The sequence below is a fragment of the Pseudonaja textilis genome, chromosome 8 (assembly GCF_049901715.1).
Source record: "Pseudonaja textilis isolate UNSWEBS1 chromosome 8, rPseTex1.2, whole genome shotgun sequence".
Lineage (NCBI taxonomy): Eukaryota > Metazoa > Chordata > Lepidosauria > Squamata > Elapidae > Pseudonaja > Pseudonaja textilis.
In genome coordinates this window covers 20,682,207-20,697,273 of record NC_141997.1, presented here as the reverse complement: position 1 = coordinate 20,697,273, position 15,067 = coordinate 20,682,207, and the positions used below count along the sequence as shown (strand labels likewise).

General features: G+C 35.7%; 1 protein-coding gene across 1 annotated transcript; it reads left to right on the top strand.

The window, feature by feature from the left end:
- The first annotated feature begins 4,534 nt into the window (after positions 1-4,534).
- RNF149 (ring finger protein 149) lies at positions 4,535-14,899 on the top strand. The gene is given in 8 exon segments (XM_026707585.2): positions 4,535-5,358; positions 7,621-7,871; positions 10,353-10,421; positions 11,712-11,794; positions 13,328-13,424; positions 13,858-14,035; positions 14,636-14,682; positions 14,684-14,899. Coding segments are annotated over 8 exon segments (1,509 nt in total). The 5' UTR covers positions 4,535-4,610; the 3' UTR covers positions 14,720-14,899.
- The last annotated feature ends 168 nt before the right edge of the window (positions 14,900-15,067 follow it).

The following is a 15,067-nucleotide window of genomic DNA, read 5'->3' as shown; positions in this document are numbered from 1 at the left end:
TAATTTGTTTTATTTCAGGACAAGTTAATGTACAACAGACTAGACATTCTTAAATAACTTCTGTAATATTATTTATAATGCCTGCATCACCTGATATATGGGATTGATTTTGGAGCCAGGCCAATTTCAAATGTGCATCTTTCTCATACACCTCCCAATATTGTGATTTATTACGTTTGTATCACCTTTTCTTACTGTAACATTATGTTCATGATGATCAGAACCGACAACTGATAGGCAATAATGGTTGTTACATCTAGAAATGCTCTTAATTATATTTTAGCCATTTTATTTTGCTTATATCCAAGAAAAGGTCAGTGGAAACTTGTATATTTCTTACCCATATAGTAAATTTCAGGTGGCTTTCCTGTACTGGAATTATTATTTTAAGAAGCCATATGGCAAGCAAAAGATGGATCAATAAATTTTATTCTTATTTATGAAGAAGAGTAAAATATTGTAATGTGCATGCACTCACTGTTCAGAGTAAAGCAGAATGACATGTGTTGGCTTGATTGTGCTTCACTAGTACGGTATATTGAAAGTAATACATTTCTTTGCCTTTGGTGTGATATGTATTTTTAGAGTGATGAACAAAGGACATCATCAAATTGATCTTAAAAATTCTATTTAGATCCATCATACGAACCACTAGAACATTCAAAAACGATCTAGCATGATCATGCATTAAATAAGTGATTTACAATCAAAAAGTGAGAATACTTCTTTTGGAAGAGCTCATAAATCTTTTAACATGGCATAAGATTGCGTTTGTCCAGTATTTTATATACAGCATTATACAACAGATCTCTAACAATGATATAATTACTACAAAATAGCACAGTATTAATTTATGCCCCAGATTTAGTGCAACTTAACTATTCTGAGTTGTCTTTATATTTTGTAAAAATGTCCTGGTATCTCACACAAATATGGCTTTCATAGTGCCAAAATAAAAACAACCTACATGCCTTCAATTACCTATTGGAAGTAATGCCATTTGCATATGAGCAACGAAGGATTGGTGTAGCTTGTTGGCAGCAAAGTGGGTGATGCCCGGAAGTATTTTGGGAGGCATTTTAATAGTTTTGAAAAGAGAAATGGGGGCCTTAAGCATCTGTAATGTGTGAAGAATCTATTTTGCTTCCCACAAAAGTTTGGGTCCTTTCTACTTTGCAAGCTTCAGGAAACATAAAACAGCTGCGAAAAGTAGGAGGCTCTGCAAATTTTACTCTACTAGTCACTACTCCTCTCCGTTTCAAGGCCATTGAACCTGCATTGTCCAAAGACATTTCTGCGGTCATATGGCCAGCATAATGTCATGGAGCATTGAACCATTGAAGTAGTACCTGTTTATCTACTTGCACTTGTATGCTTTCGCATTGCTAGGCAGGAGCTAGGCAGGAGCTGGGGAGAGGACAGGAGCTCACTGTTGCGTGAAGCTCATGTCTCAAACCTGATTGCCACCTTTCCAACTGACAAGGCCAGTGTCTTAATCTCTGAGCCACCATGCTACCTGCTAATGTACTGTTATGTTTATTTATTTATTTATAAATAATTTATTTATTTACTCATTTATTTTATCTATCAAATTTATAGATTTAGTTACTGCCCATTTCTCAGAGCTCTTCTTTTTGGACCAGTGGTGGAGGCATTTCCCCCACTTAAATGAAGGGATGCATACATCCTCATACAGCTTTCCACCTTAAAGAGGTTCACATTTTTTACTTATAATCTCTATTAAAATACAGAAGTCAGAATATCTGTCTGCTAAATTCCTCAGGGAGGTTTTCTTCAACTAAGCATTTCCCTAGTTGTGATTTAGGGATCCCATAAAGATGAAATGTGTAAAATTTTCTATATAGATCTTAATCTTGTTGATTTTGATTGCCAACTTTAAATCATTATGTATTCATAAAAAGGGGTAATCGGGACCAGAATCTGTGACTTAACACGGACAGTATTTTAATATACTTATGTTATCTGTGATATTAATATTTCAAAAGTCTAGCAGGCATGAAGCTCCCTTTCTAACAAAACAGCTCCATGATAATTACCATATTTATATCTGCTATGTCCTTGGTGAAAAATCATTTAAAAATATAATTTCAACTGCATACAATTACACTGTCAGTAATATAGTACTTGTGGAAGAACTAAGCATTGTTTTATCTGCTATTTAACCAAAGAATGTATTTCAAAAATATTTTCATTATTTTTGCCGTACTTATCCATTTGCACTTATGATATGATCATTGTAATGCATTTATCAAACATTAAATGTTAATAAAATCAAATACTAATAAAGTACTAATGACAATAACAATTATTTTATTAATAAAATATATTATTGCCTGATGTAATGTATGAACTCAGCCATTTATCTTTAAGTCCAATCATTTTTTTTCCAATAGTACTGTATGTAACCACATTGGCTCGGAAATCAGAGAATTGTAATCATAATTCAAGATCATTGAAAAATAAAACAGTTAAGATTAAGTGCCAGAAGCAAACATACATGTAAAAACAAGAAAACAACAATAAATTAGGGTATAGTACCATAATGTCCCAATATGGTATTTTTTCCTAAAAGCAAAAAAAGCATGCAGCCTTCAGCACACCCAAGGTATTTTATTTAATATATGTAATCATTCATAATTGTTTCCTTTTAATGTAGTTTGACTTACAGACCTTTAATGTGACAAGAGTAAGGATGAAGTAACTCAAGTTTCGATACAGAAAGTGCAAATGCAAGGCACTTTCTCAGAGTTTAAAAAAATGCATCATTGCTTTAAGGAGAATGTAAAGATGCATTAAGGGTTGGGAGGGAACAAATGTATGCTTGATGGTAAAAGTTGTAACGTGTGTACCAAGATTTTCAAATGATTTAATTCTTATGTCTGCAATTAAACCCAAATCAACTTTTCTACAAAACCTAGCTTTCAATCAAAAGCCGGAAGTGGAGGAAATAGGGATTTAATGTAATTCAGTCATTATCAACCTTGCCAAGTTTATGATGTGTGGACTTAAAACTCCTAGAATTCATCAGTCAGCTACATTTAAATTTGCCTAAATTGAGAAACACTACTAGACTAGCGTAACTCCTCAAAATGCTGCCGAAATACTAAACAAAGCCCTGCTAACGAATTAAAAAAGTGTTCACAACATGCTTGGCCTTCTTTTTTTTAAAATAAAAGTTTTTTATTTTTGTTTTTTACACATCTCTTTCACATGAGCAACATGATTCCAGATTACAACATTTATACATAATATACTTACATTTTCAACTTTATTTAATATGACATCAAATTATTATCCACTCCACTATTCTTCAAATAAATTTCCATTTCATATTTTAATTCATTAATTCAATATCAAAATCATTTCCTCACATATATTTTCAATTCTTTATCCCCTATTATTTCCATTTTCAGCTTATCGCCTATTTTATTTTACCTCATACATTATTGTCTTCATTAATGAACTCAAGGCCAATATATAATAAACACTAAAAAAAAGTAAAATTAGAGTAAAAATGTATTTAGGATCCACATGGCATTCCTCAATCTACAATATATCTTATATTTATTCCAACACTAGTCATGTAACCCTTTCATGTTTTTCTTTATTTTCACATAACCAAATTTTACCCCTGTAATTTAAATAAAATTTCATTCCCCTACTTTGAATTATAATTCATCTTCACTCTTTCCATATATAGTTATATAATACTCCTAGGGTAATTCCCAATAAATTTTGAATTTCAAATCTCCCCATTTTAAATTTCTAATACATTCCCATGTAGCATCCCCCTTTTATATCATATCTAACCCTTATCTCTAAATTTCTCGGCCTTGTCATTTCTAATGGTTTCAGCTAACTTTCCCTTTTCTGAGTTTTCCCGATCTTTCCTTTTTATTTTCATCTGCCAGTCATCCCATCTTCTCCCCCACCCATTCCTGTTGTCTTTTTTGAAGTTTCTTTTTGTAAAATTTCTTCTTCTTTTGTTTAAACCTGGGAACGTTTTCTCTTTTATTTGTTAACTCTGTCATCACTGTCATAGTTTTAGTTCCTTTAATGTCTTTTAGCAATATCTCGCGCCTGGCCTTCTTAACGGCTCGCATTAAGAGGGTCTTTCATGCACCCAAACGTAACTCTTAAAGACTCCACAAAGCAGAAACGGGCTTTTTTTTTTAGCCGCTTTGCTTTACGGCAGGGGTGGGGCACTAACTATGGCCCTTTTCCTATCGGTGAACTTCAACTCCCAGAATTGAATGGCATGGCTGGCTCAGGAATTCTGGGAGTTGAAGTTCACAGACCGTAAAAGGGCCATAGTTCCCCTGCTCCTGCTCTTACGGGGAAAGACTTCAGAGCAGGGGTCCCCAAACGTGGCAACTTTTAAGACTTGTGGACTTCAACTCCCAAGTTTGGAGACCTCGGCTTAAGAGGCTGAATCGTACGCCGGGATGGAAATCAGGACCAGAGTCTCGAGTTGCAAGCAAGACGTAATGAGCGTTCGGGGTCGGAGTGCTGAGCCACGCGACTCCGCTTCGGCTGCATACGGAAGGAATCCCGAGTCTTCCGATCCTCTTTCGAAGCCTGGCTAAGAAATGCTCGTGCGTATAGGCGCGCGACCAAAGCGCCCGGGAACCTCGGAGGAGGAGGAGGAGAAAAAGGACAACCTGAGCGAGCTCAGTCACCGCCTCTTTTCTCCCAGGCTCAGGCGCCGGCCTGTCCGCCAAGTGGGCCGCCTCTTGGGCAGAGGCGGGAATTCAGAAGCGCGCTCCGCTTGCGCCGCCGAAAAACCCGTGAAGCGGGCGAGCGAGACCATTCCGCCTCAGACGCCGGCTGGCCCGCTCGCCTCGCGCCTCAGGAAAACGATGGGGCTCCTGTCGCGCCGCGTGACGCTGCCGCTGCTTTTCCTGGCGGCGGGGGGATGGCCGCGGGTCTCCTGGTCGCTGGTCTGGTACACGGCCTGGGTGAGCACGGTGTACACCGAGCCGGCCACCAACCGCACCGTGCGGGACAGCGGGGAAAGCGGGCGCTACGGGAACAGCTCGCCCAAGGAGAGCGCGCAGGGCCTAGTGGGCATCCCTTTTGGCGGAACAGGCCGCCACATGGAGGGCTGCGACCCCAAGATGGAATACAATATCCCCACGGCGCCCGGAAGCTCCTCGGGAGAAAAAGTGGCGGGGGCGCCCTCCTCGCCGCCTCAGTCCTGGATCGCATTAGTGGCCCACGGAGGCTGCCACTTGAAGGACAAAGTCGCCAACGCAGCAAGGAAGAAAGCGGCCGCCGTGGTCATCTACAACGAGCCTCGGTTCGGCAACTCCACTCTTACCCCTGTGTCGTACCTCGGTCAGTGTAGTGAGGGGAGAAATAAGGAAAGTAATTTCAAAACTACCTTATTTTTGTTGCGAAGGGGGGTTGGATGGGTGCCGACAATGATGGTAAGGGGCTGGGAAGGTTTTTTAAAAAAAGGATCTTTCCCTTTGAAGTCGGTATGAATGAAATATTGGAACCAGTCTTGATCAACATGGTGCCATTTGGTCAAGGTGGGGAGAAGAAACCTGGATTAACTTGGACTAGGGTACCGTGAAATAAAAGTGGGGTTTAGCTACAATCCTCACAATGTAGATAGAAGTCGAAAGTTAAGAGCAGGAGGTTGAACCAAAGAAAAGGGGTTCAGACTTCTTTTCCCACCAGTTATTTGCCAAATATCTCAAGCCCACCTGGGAAGTATCTTATTTCCTTCTTGAGTAGGGATGTAAAAGCCCAAACTAGAAAATATTTTATTTCTGGGGTGCAAAATCAAGAACCTAGTCCTCTCTTTAAATGAAGCAAACTCTGTGACCCAGAAGTAGGTTGAAAATTAGATGTAATTACAGGGTTTCTTCTGTACTGCGATAACAAGGAGCTATTGGTTGAGTCAAGAAACTGGATGGGAGGCAACAAAATTCTTTTATGGAAAAAAGTGATGCTACTTCAAGTATCAAAGAAAATTAGGCTGATTAGACTCATTCTGTTTAATGAATTTCTACCAGTATATGAAGAATTGGTTATGCCATTTTATTCGGTTTTGATTATGATTATGTGCCTTTCAGTTTTAGGTAGATAAATACAGGTACTTATTGCTGCAGATTGTCTAAGAATTGTAAATGTTCTGATTGATAATTGTGTGTAAATTCTAGGATTGCATATTTTTATATGATATGAAGGAAGTCAACTTTGGATATTCTTGTTGAGAAAGAAACTAAAGTTGTTTATGGAAGAAAGTAGATTTTGGCCTTGCAGATGTTGCTGAACCCTCATTGTCTATGTTTGTCTGGACTGCTGATAATTATAGTTCATCAACATCTGGAGGGTCCTTTCTAACTTAGGCCATTTTAATTTTTGGTTTGTCAAATTAGTTTATGAGAAGATTAGTGTCTTAACTGTTTCCAATAGCCTAATTGCTGAAGCAAATATATGATTCCTTTAAACTTGCAAGGGCTTTATGTTTTTATGTTTTTTTTCTATAACTTTTCTTTTCATTTAGTTTTGTTTGTTTTATTGTTGAGATTCCTAAACTATCTCAGAATGGCCACATGTATTCTGGAGGGGTATGCTGGAGGCAGAGGAATACAAAATACCACTGGGCTACAGTGAAAATTTTGAAACATCAGGTAGCTTTACTGTGGATTTTTCAGTACTTGCTATATATACATGCAGCTATAATAATAGAAAAATTGCATGTTACTGATTTCTAAGCAACAACAAATGATAAATATCTGTTCCATCAGAAAAGCAAAATATATGAGTTTCAGTTTGTTCTGAAGCAAGAGAAGCTGTAATACATGTGGAAATTGGGAGGCAGATATGGAAAAAACTGGGCTGGAAAAAAATACAGTTAAATCATATCCCATTTCCCTTCTCATAGCACATTTGGAATGCATTCTTGATAAAATGCTGTTAAATATTAAAATATGAAATGATTTTCTCATTAAAATGCATTTATGGTTATAGTTCTATCGTGTTTTTTTTAAAAAAACCACAGACTCATTTAAATGCAATTATTTTATTCCAGTAGTGTGAAGCCCAAATAAAAATTCCCAATGTTCATTCAATAGAAATTATACCACTGCCCTGTTCCTTTCAGACTTTAGTTGATTTTTTTCTTTAAATCTGACCCATCGTTATCTTTAATACTAGAAATGGTTCATGGGCTTAAATATTTGGAACGTATGTGGCAGCAAAAATTTCAATTAATTTTGACATGAATCTTGAATACAATCTAAATTCTATTTTTACTATTTTGCATACTCATGCTTTATCTGTTTGTTGGAGCAATTTGTGCTCCAGAGCAACAAGGCTGCACAAGGGGTGGGGAAAGTCTTAAAAGATGAGCAGATTTAATTTTTATATTTCAGTGCAAGAGGTGATCATTCTAAGAGATATCTTTTCCTACTCGCCTTTAGGTCCTACTCATATTCTTGGGACCAAGAGATCTTGGAAATAAAACTATAGCAACAATAATTTTAATTTACTTATAACTATCAGCAAGATGGCTTGAGTTTCCTTCAGAAAATAAGAATTGTAGAAGAGTGCATCTGATTCCTGTTTTGTTTTGTTTTTCAATAGGTACTGCTAATACAGTTGTAATTATGGTTGGGTATCCAAAAGGAATGGAGATCCTGGAGCCAGTCCTAAGAGGAATTTCAGTAAAAATGACTATTAGTGTTGGTAAACAACATGTACAAGAATATATCAACGGACAGTCAGTTGTGTTTGTAGCAATTGCATTCATCACAATGATGATTATATCTTTAGCATGGCTTATATTTTTTTATGTACAACGTTTTCTCTATTCTGGATCACAGTTCAGGAGCCAGGTAATTACTGGTGCTGATTATCTTTTCACCTTGTGTAAAGTGCATCTTCCTGCCCAATCTTTGAATGCTGTTTAACCTGAAAAGTTTTTTTTAATGTGCTGTCTGTTACTATTTGTTATAACTTGTTTCTAGAACTAGATATACCTGAAAATATAGTTCAGATTAGTACTTTAAACTAGAATTGGGTGGCAGTTATTTTCAGTTGATGAAACTAATTGTTATACTTATCCTTATTTTTCTATTATCTGTGGGGGTGTAACCAAGTTGAACAGCTTCTTTAATTAATTTAACAATATAATATAAGGTGAGGCTGTACAGAACAGTCAAAAGAAGTTTTTCAACAAGCAGTTGTTGTACACACACTTGACAATATTTGAATTGTTAAAACAGCTGCTCCTGAGCTACTTCTAGCTGCTTTAACCATTTTTTAAAATAATGCTTTGTCCATGTTTCTAAGCATTGCATTTCAAATGCTTTGCATGGCTCTGCTGAGCAAACACGGTCAAATAAGCTTATGATTTTAGTACTTGCAGTTTCAGTTTCTCTAATACAAATTTACATAAATTAGGCATAAAGCAGATTCTACGGAAAAACTTAATATGATTTTTTTAATTACCTTTTTTCTCATGTTTCTCTTTTGCTGCTTGTTCTTTTCCTCTTTTCAACCTGTTTGTCTATACTAGTATAAATCAAAGAATCACATAGTTTGCAGGGTCCTTCAAAGTCACCTTACTCAGCCCTCATCTAGATAGAATCCACTAGAGCAAGGGTCTTCAAACTTGGCAAGTTTAAGACTTGTGGACTTCAACTCCCAGAATTCCTGAGCTAACATGACTAGAGGAGGAATTCTGGGAATTGAAGTCCACAAGTCTTAAAGCTGTCAAGTTTGAAGACCCCTGCACTAGAGCATGAGTGTCCAAACATTTGGCTTAACCTGGGCCACATTGAATGAAGAGGAGTTGTCTTGGACTGCAAATAAAATATAATATATATATAATAACAGGCTCCCTTTATATTTTACATTTTTATTACGAACTTTGTGGGGCTGTGTTAATAGTTGTCCAGGGCGCATGCAGCCCATGGGTTGGACATGCCTGCAACAAAGTACCCCTGGTGACCATTCTCATTTTTCCATATGAAGACCTCAGAAAAAAACCTACTACCTCACATTGCATTTTTTCTGGCTGACAGTTCATATAGACTGGAACTCATGAGCCTCCTAGCCAGAGTCTGTTTCCTTGTACTTTTAATCCATTGGTTCCAGCCTGCTCTCTGGGGTGACAGGAGCAACTCATTCCATAAATCACACCCTAGCAAATATTTGAAGATTGCTACCATACAGTATCTGCCCTCGGTCTTTTAACCATTTCTCAGAAGGCTTCATTTTAATATTGTTCATTGGTTTGCTTGCATTTTTCAAAGTTTCTCTAATTTGTCATCGTACCTTTTGAATTATGAAGCCCAGAACTCCAAATCAGTCCTTATTTGGACCAGGTGAAATGAGAAAATTACTTTCAATGTTCTGGACTGCCTGTAAAGTGCCCAGGATACCTTTTTTTTGATTGATTGATTGATTTTTGCAGATATATCACATCACTTTGGTGACTTGCGTTGATACCCTGATTCTTTTTATGTGTACTATTTCTTTCTGTGGAGACTCAATAATCCAGGTCATGGTTGTGCCAATGATGCTTTGTTTCAAGAGGCACTAGACTTCTTCAGCTTCTTGGATGAGAAGCAAAACATCTTCAAAGAAAAACCAGAAAGTCCAGTTGCATCTTGAAAAAAGGCACCTTTGGGACTACTTTCTCTTTCATTCTACAATTGTCTTTTTCATCCTACATTTTTCTTCACCAGTTGAAGAACTTGTTTTTTCTCTATTAAATTCTATCTTATTGTTTAAACCTTCTGCTCGAATATCAACCAATGGCAATATTTTGCTATGGTTCTTAACTAATGAATCAAGGCATTTGAGCAAATATTCTTGGAAGTTTTAATGTATTAACATAAAGCCATTGTAACTATTTTGCTTAATAAAACGGAGTATTAGCAAAGTGGTTATCATATCTGAATTGTGCTATTGCATTTATCTTGGTCCTTACAGCATACCGTACTCTGTGGATTTTCATTTTATCTCTTCAACTTATAATACTACCCTAATCAAGGAATTACTAACACAAAGAAGCATATTAATAGTAAACAACAGCCTACTCAATGAACCACCAAGAACACTTGCAGCAACGCTGACAGGGCAAGCCACTAGTAAATAAAAATAAGAGCAAACACCACTCCCTTGAAATGCTAATGGTGTTAACCTATTTTGGCAATGAAACATTTGCAATAAAACTACCAAGCTCTGAGAGCTCCAAAGATCTCTTATGATACAGACTTACTAGTGCTATGCCAGATCTTAGATAAGTGTTTGTTGCTCAGAAAGATGTTCATTTGTAACACACATAATTATATATCTTATTTTTTAAGGATCAGAGAGAAGAAACTATTGATGCAATTGCCCAATTGCCACTATATACTCTGAAGGATGCAGATAAGGTAAGTACCTAAATTTGGCATTGGGAATAATAAACTGCATTTTTCTATTGATTTTTTTAATACTTGCAATTCCTTTCAAGATGAATGCATTTTCTACTCCATTCAAATTATCAGTGGAAGTTTAGTTGGATTAATAGATTGCTTCATCTTAACCTGCTGTATTTTCATCTTGAGATTAATCAGCTAACTAATTATGCTGATATATGTTGTTTCAATATACTGTAACCTAAGTAGGTTTCTATTATTTGCATAGTTAAAATCATAAAATGTATCTACACTGTAAACTAATAAAAGAAATAATCCTAATATAATAAAAATATCCTAAGTTCATTTCACACACTGACAGCATCCTTATATCCAAATGCCTTCCAAACTAATCAAGTTTTGATAACTTTTTGTAACTCCAAAAATAAGGGTGTTTCTCTGAGACAATGCTGTTCTAAAGTATAGGTGTTACTAATGGAAAATGTTATTTGCAGGCTCATGTCCCATTCACTTCAAGCAAATACTGTATTTTTCAGACTATAAGATGCACCTGACCTATAAGATGCACCTAGATTTAGATGAGGAAAACAAGAAAAAAAATATTTTGCCTCCACGGGTCCCGTTTTTGAAGCATTCTGCAGACCAAAAATGTGCCTGCTTTTGGCCTCCCAAATATGTGCATCCCGTTTTTGGCCTTCCAAACTGCGGGTCCTGTTTTTTGCCTCCGCAGCGTCCGCTGAGTACTCTGGAGGCCAAAAACAGGCCTGTATTCGCTCTATAAGACGCATAGACATTTCCACCCCCTGTCATCCTGACATCATTCATGGGCTGCCATTCAGGGGGTGGGCTGGCCATGGACATTGCTATGAAGCTCTGTGACTCCCAATCATTAAGCTGCTGCAAGCTTGCAAGCGTAAATCACATAGGACTGACAGCTGGGAGTGAGTTTCTCTTGCGAAGACTAAATGTGCTTGTGCCTGCCGATCGGGGCATGCCGGGATAATTGGTTGGGGCGTGTTGGGCAAATCAGGTGTATAAAGGTGGTGGGATGGGCTAGTGATTATCCCTGACTTTAATCTCTGTTAGCTTTCATTGTCTAGCACCTGGTCAGTTAAATTATAGGCTTTCAAAGTCAAAGTTTTAATAAAAACAATAGAAAAACTACAGCATTGCTCACAATTATCCTAGATGTTCGTTTTCCCAAAAATTCTAATTCTACTGCCTGACTGAATACATTAATTGTTTCTTCTCAGAGTTGCCCTGTTTTGCCAATGTACTTAAATATGGTTTGTTGTTTTTTTGAAGTGTTGGGCTATTGATACAGAAAATTGTGCTATATGCATCGAAAACTATAAAGCCAAAGATACTGTTCGACTTCTGCCTTGCAAGTAAGATTAAACTTTTTAACTTTGTTTCAGTGGGTCTTAATTAAAAATATTCAATGAAAAAAGGATGCTTAAAAAGGGTATGCACATTGAAGCTATTATCCAATATGTAGTTTATTCAAGTACAAAGATTGGAGTCGCTAAATTTATCTCACAATGTGACTGTTACGGGGAAAAGGAGTATGTTGTATGCCACATTGAAAAAAACTGGGATGTGCAGTAAATCTAATACATTTAAGAGAATATGTTTTGATTGATGTTAAGAAGTTTTCCTTTTTAAGGTTTTACAACTCTCAAGTATTATTGTCATTTGCATAATTATTTTATGGACTATAAATATCATATATAAAGGCAACATAAAATTACATTGACAAACCTATTTCTGCAAGAATATATTTAGAATAAGTGGTTCATTTTCCCTGTTGATCTCACATTGGATAATCTATTCTCCTTAAGCTAGTATGTCTTCAGGACATAAAATATTTGAACAAAGTTCGTATTACAAGAGATATCAATCACTCTGTCTTGGTTTGCTTGTTTCAGAAATTTATCAGGATATCCGCTTATTTTCACATATGTAACTTATATTTTTTATTTACTAAACATATTTATATGGCCACAAATTTACCAAAAGACTTGGGGCTGTGAACCAACAAAAAACAGTCATGGTCCATATCAATTAAAAATGGCTTGAAATGAATAGCAATAGTCTCACAAAAATAAACTATGCAGAATGTACCCTCATTTGCCAAATGCTAAATAAATAAGAGCTCCATTAGCACCTTGTCTGGAGGTATAGCCAGGTCCCAATAGAAGATAATATTAAATTGAACTGTGAGGTCTTTGATGGTCTCTGAGCTCCGTTGTTTTCTTACAGACATTTCCTTACCATGCTATGTAACATTAGTGGTAACAATCAAGCTCACAGGCCACTATGAACCACACAGTATAGCCAGGTCTTTATGGAGAAACCAGCAAGGTTGGCTGTGTATTTCAGAGAGGAGGTTAATCCTACAAGATGGACACCATGATAGAAAAGGGACATTTCTGAGGAGCCACTAACCAATATAGCTTCACTGATGGAGCATATCATTTTTGTGTGGTCTTGTGTGATTGGCAGACATTATCTCATGATAATTGAAAACTTCTAAATAAGAGAAATTCAACACATCTGTAAATTTTGCCTTGTACAAACAAGGAATGATAATTGATATTCTGCAACAGCGCTAAATGCCACCTATTTCATTGCATTACATTCATTGCATGTCAGTTTAAAATTTTGCTGTTACTGTACATACATCTTGAAAAGATATAAATTATGAGCCTAATTAACATATTGTCAAGTGAGGCATTTATTTATTCAGAGTTTGTCAAATCTAAAATGAAATAGACTTCCTATATTAAGCTTTTATTATCACATTTTGACCAGCTGATTTTATTCTATAAATATGAATTTATATTATATAATACTAATTCTATAAATATGAATTAGAATGTCCTTATACTTGATTTTGATAGTAGTGTCTCTATCTTTAGACATATCTTCCATAAGCTGTGCATCGATCCCTGGTTGCTGGAACAGAGAACATGTCCAATGTGTAAATTAGATATAATGAAAGCGCTAGAATATTGGGTATGTTGCAAGCATATATAATAAAATTATTTATTTATGGTAATGCCTATGTTTTCTACAGCTGGATTATTACTCCATCAAAATCTGTAAGAGGTCTCAGATTTTCAAGTATGCCATCGAAATTTGGAAAGCAAATAGGTGGAGGTATAGAAAAACAATTTGGGAACTGCATATGAGCTAAAGTTCAAATGTTCTTCCCTGGTATATAATACTGTTTGTGTTTCTGTATTACTGCATGTGCTTCTCTGAACCATGCTTGTTGCTGAAATACTTTTCTTCAGAGATTATCTTAAGCAGTGGATAAGCTGTCTTTTTTTGTTATTACAAAGTCTGATTCCATCTAATTTAATAATTCTTGGAATTTATCAATTAAATTTCTTCTCTGGTTCCATCCGCAACATAGTAATTAATGAGTTTTTCTCTAACTTTAAAGGGAGGGTCTCAAAAAATTGCAGCGCCTGAATCAGTGAATAACATACCAACTGAAAACTGGAATATTTCTATGGAAGAAGATAGTAACGAAACAAGTGGCTTATCAGCATCCTGTACTAGCTCAATTGCATTAAATAATGTTTTAAAAGAAAATCTGTGTGAAACAACAGTTTTACTTGGTAAGTAATTTTGAAGATTTTTCTTTTTCTAGGAACGAAGTATTACTTCGTAAATCTAGACTTAGTGACGGATATGTTTTACCTTTACCTTTATATCATTCAAATATCTGGGTAATCCACATAAGCTCTTACATCATTCTTGTTTGCATAAAGCATTGATCTCAAAATTACGTAATTTGAGTCTTTTTTAGATTAGAAAATAATTTGTGACATACTTAGAATTCATTACAGTAGCATTTTTTTCTTTCATCAGAACAATAATTACAAATAGTTCCATTAGAAATAAATACACATGGAAGGTAAAATGACTCAGCTAAAAATTGGCTAGGGAAAGGAATGGAAAAAACTATGAATACAAATTATATTTTGTTCTAGAAAGCTCTATGTTTTGGAAATTCAAATTCAGTATATTTAGAGATTTATTTGTCTTTAAGACTGATTACAGGCCAAGTTGGGATGTTTTTATTGTTTGAAGTATGCTAAGCTTAATAATATGTTTGATTAAGTTCTGATGCAATTTATATTATAAACAAATATTACTTGTTATAATTCTTGACTTTATAGTGTAGTTAAACATGAATTTCATATATTTTTTTATAGAACGGGAGAGTGGAGATGATCAACATGATCATTCGACTTCTGGATCACTACAAATTTAATGAGAGTTTGAGAAACTCTTGGTAAAAAAAATGTGTTTTTCAAAAATGTTTATAGACTTGAATCTAGCTTAATAAATATATACTTCCTGTTAGTCTTGGTTACAAAGCTTTTCCCCATACGAGATAAAATACACTAATTCTGTTTTTGATCTTTGAGAAGCAGGAAGGAAGAGAAAAAAATGCTTTTTAAAAAGATTATCTGAAGGTGTCAGGTTGTTACTCTTATTCTCGGGAAAAAAATGTTTCCTTTGATAGAATGACATTCTTACCTCTTTCTTTCCCTTTGTCCTCTAGTTTGTAACAAAATAAAATCTTATCAGGAAAAAACAAGTTCTAACTACCGGTATTTCAAATATATATTTGGAAGATTAAT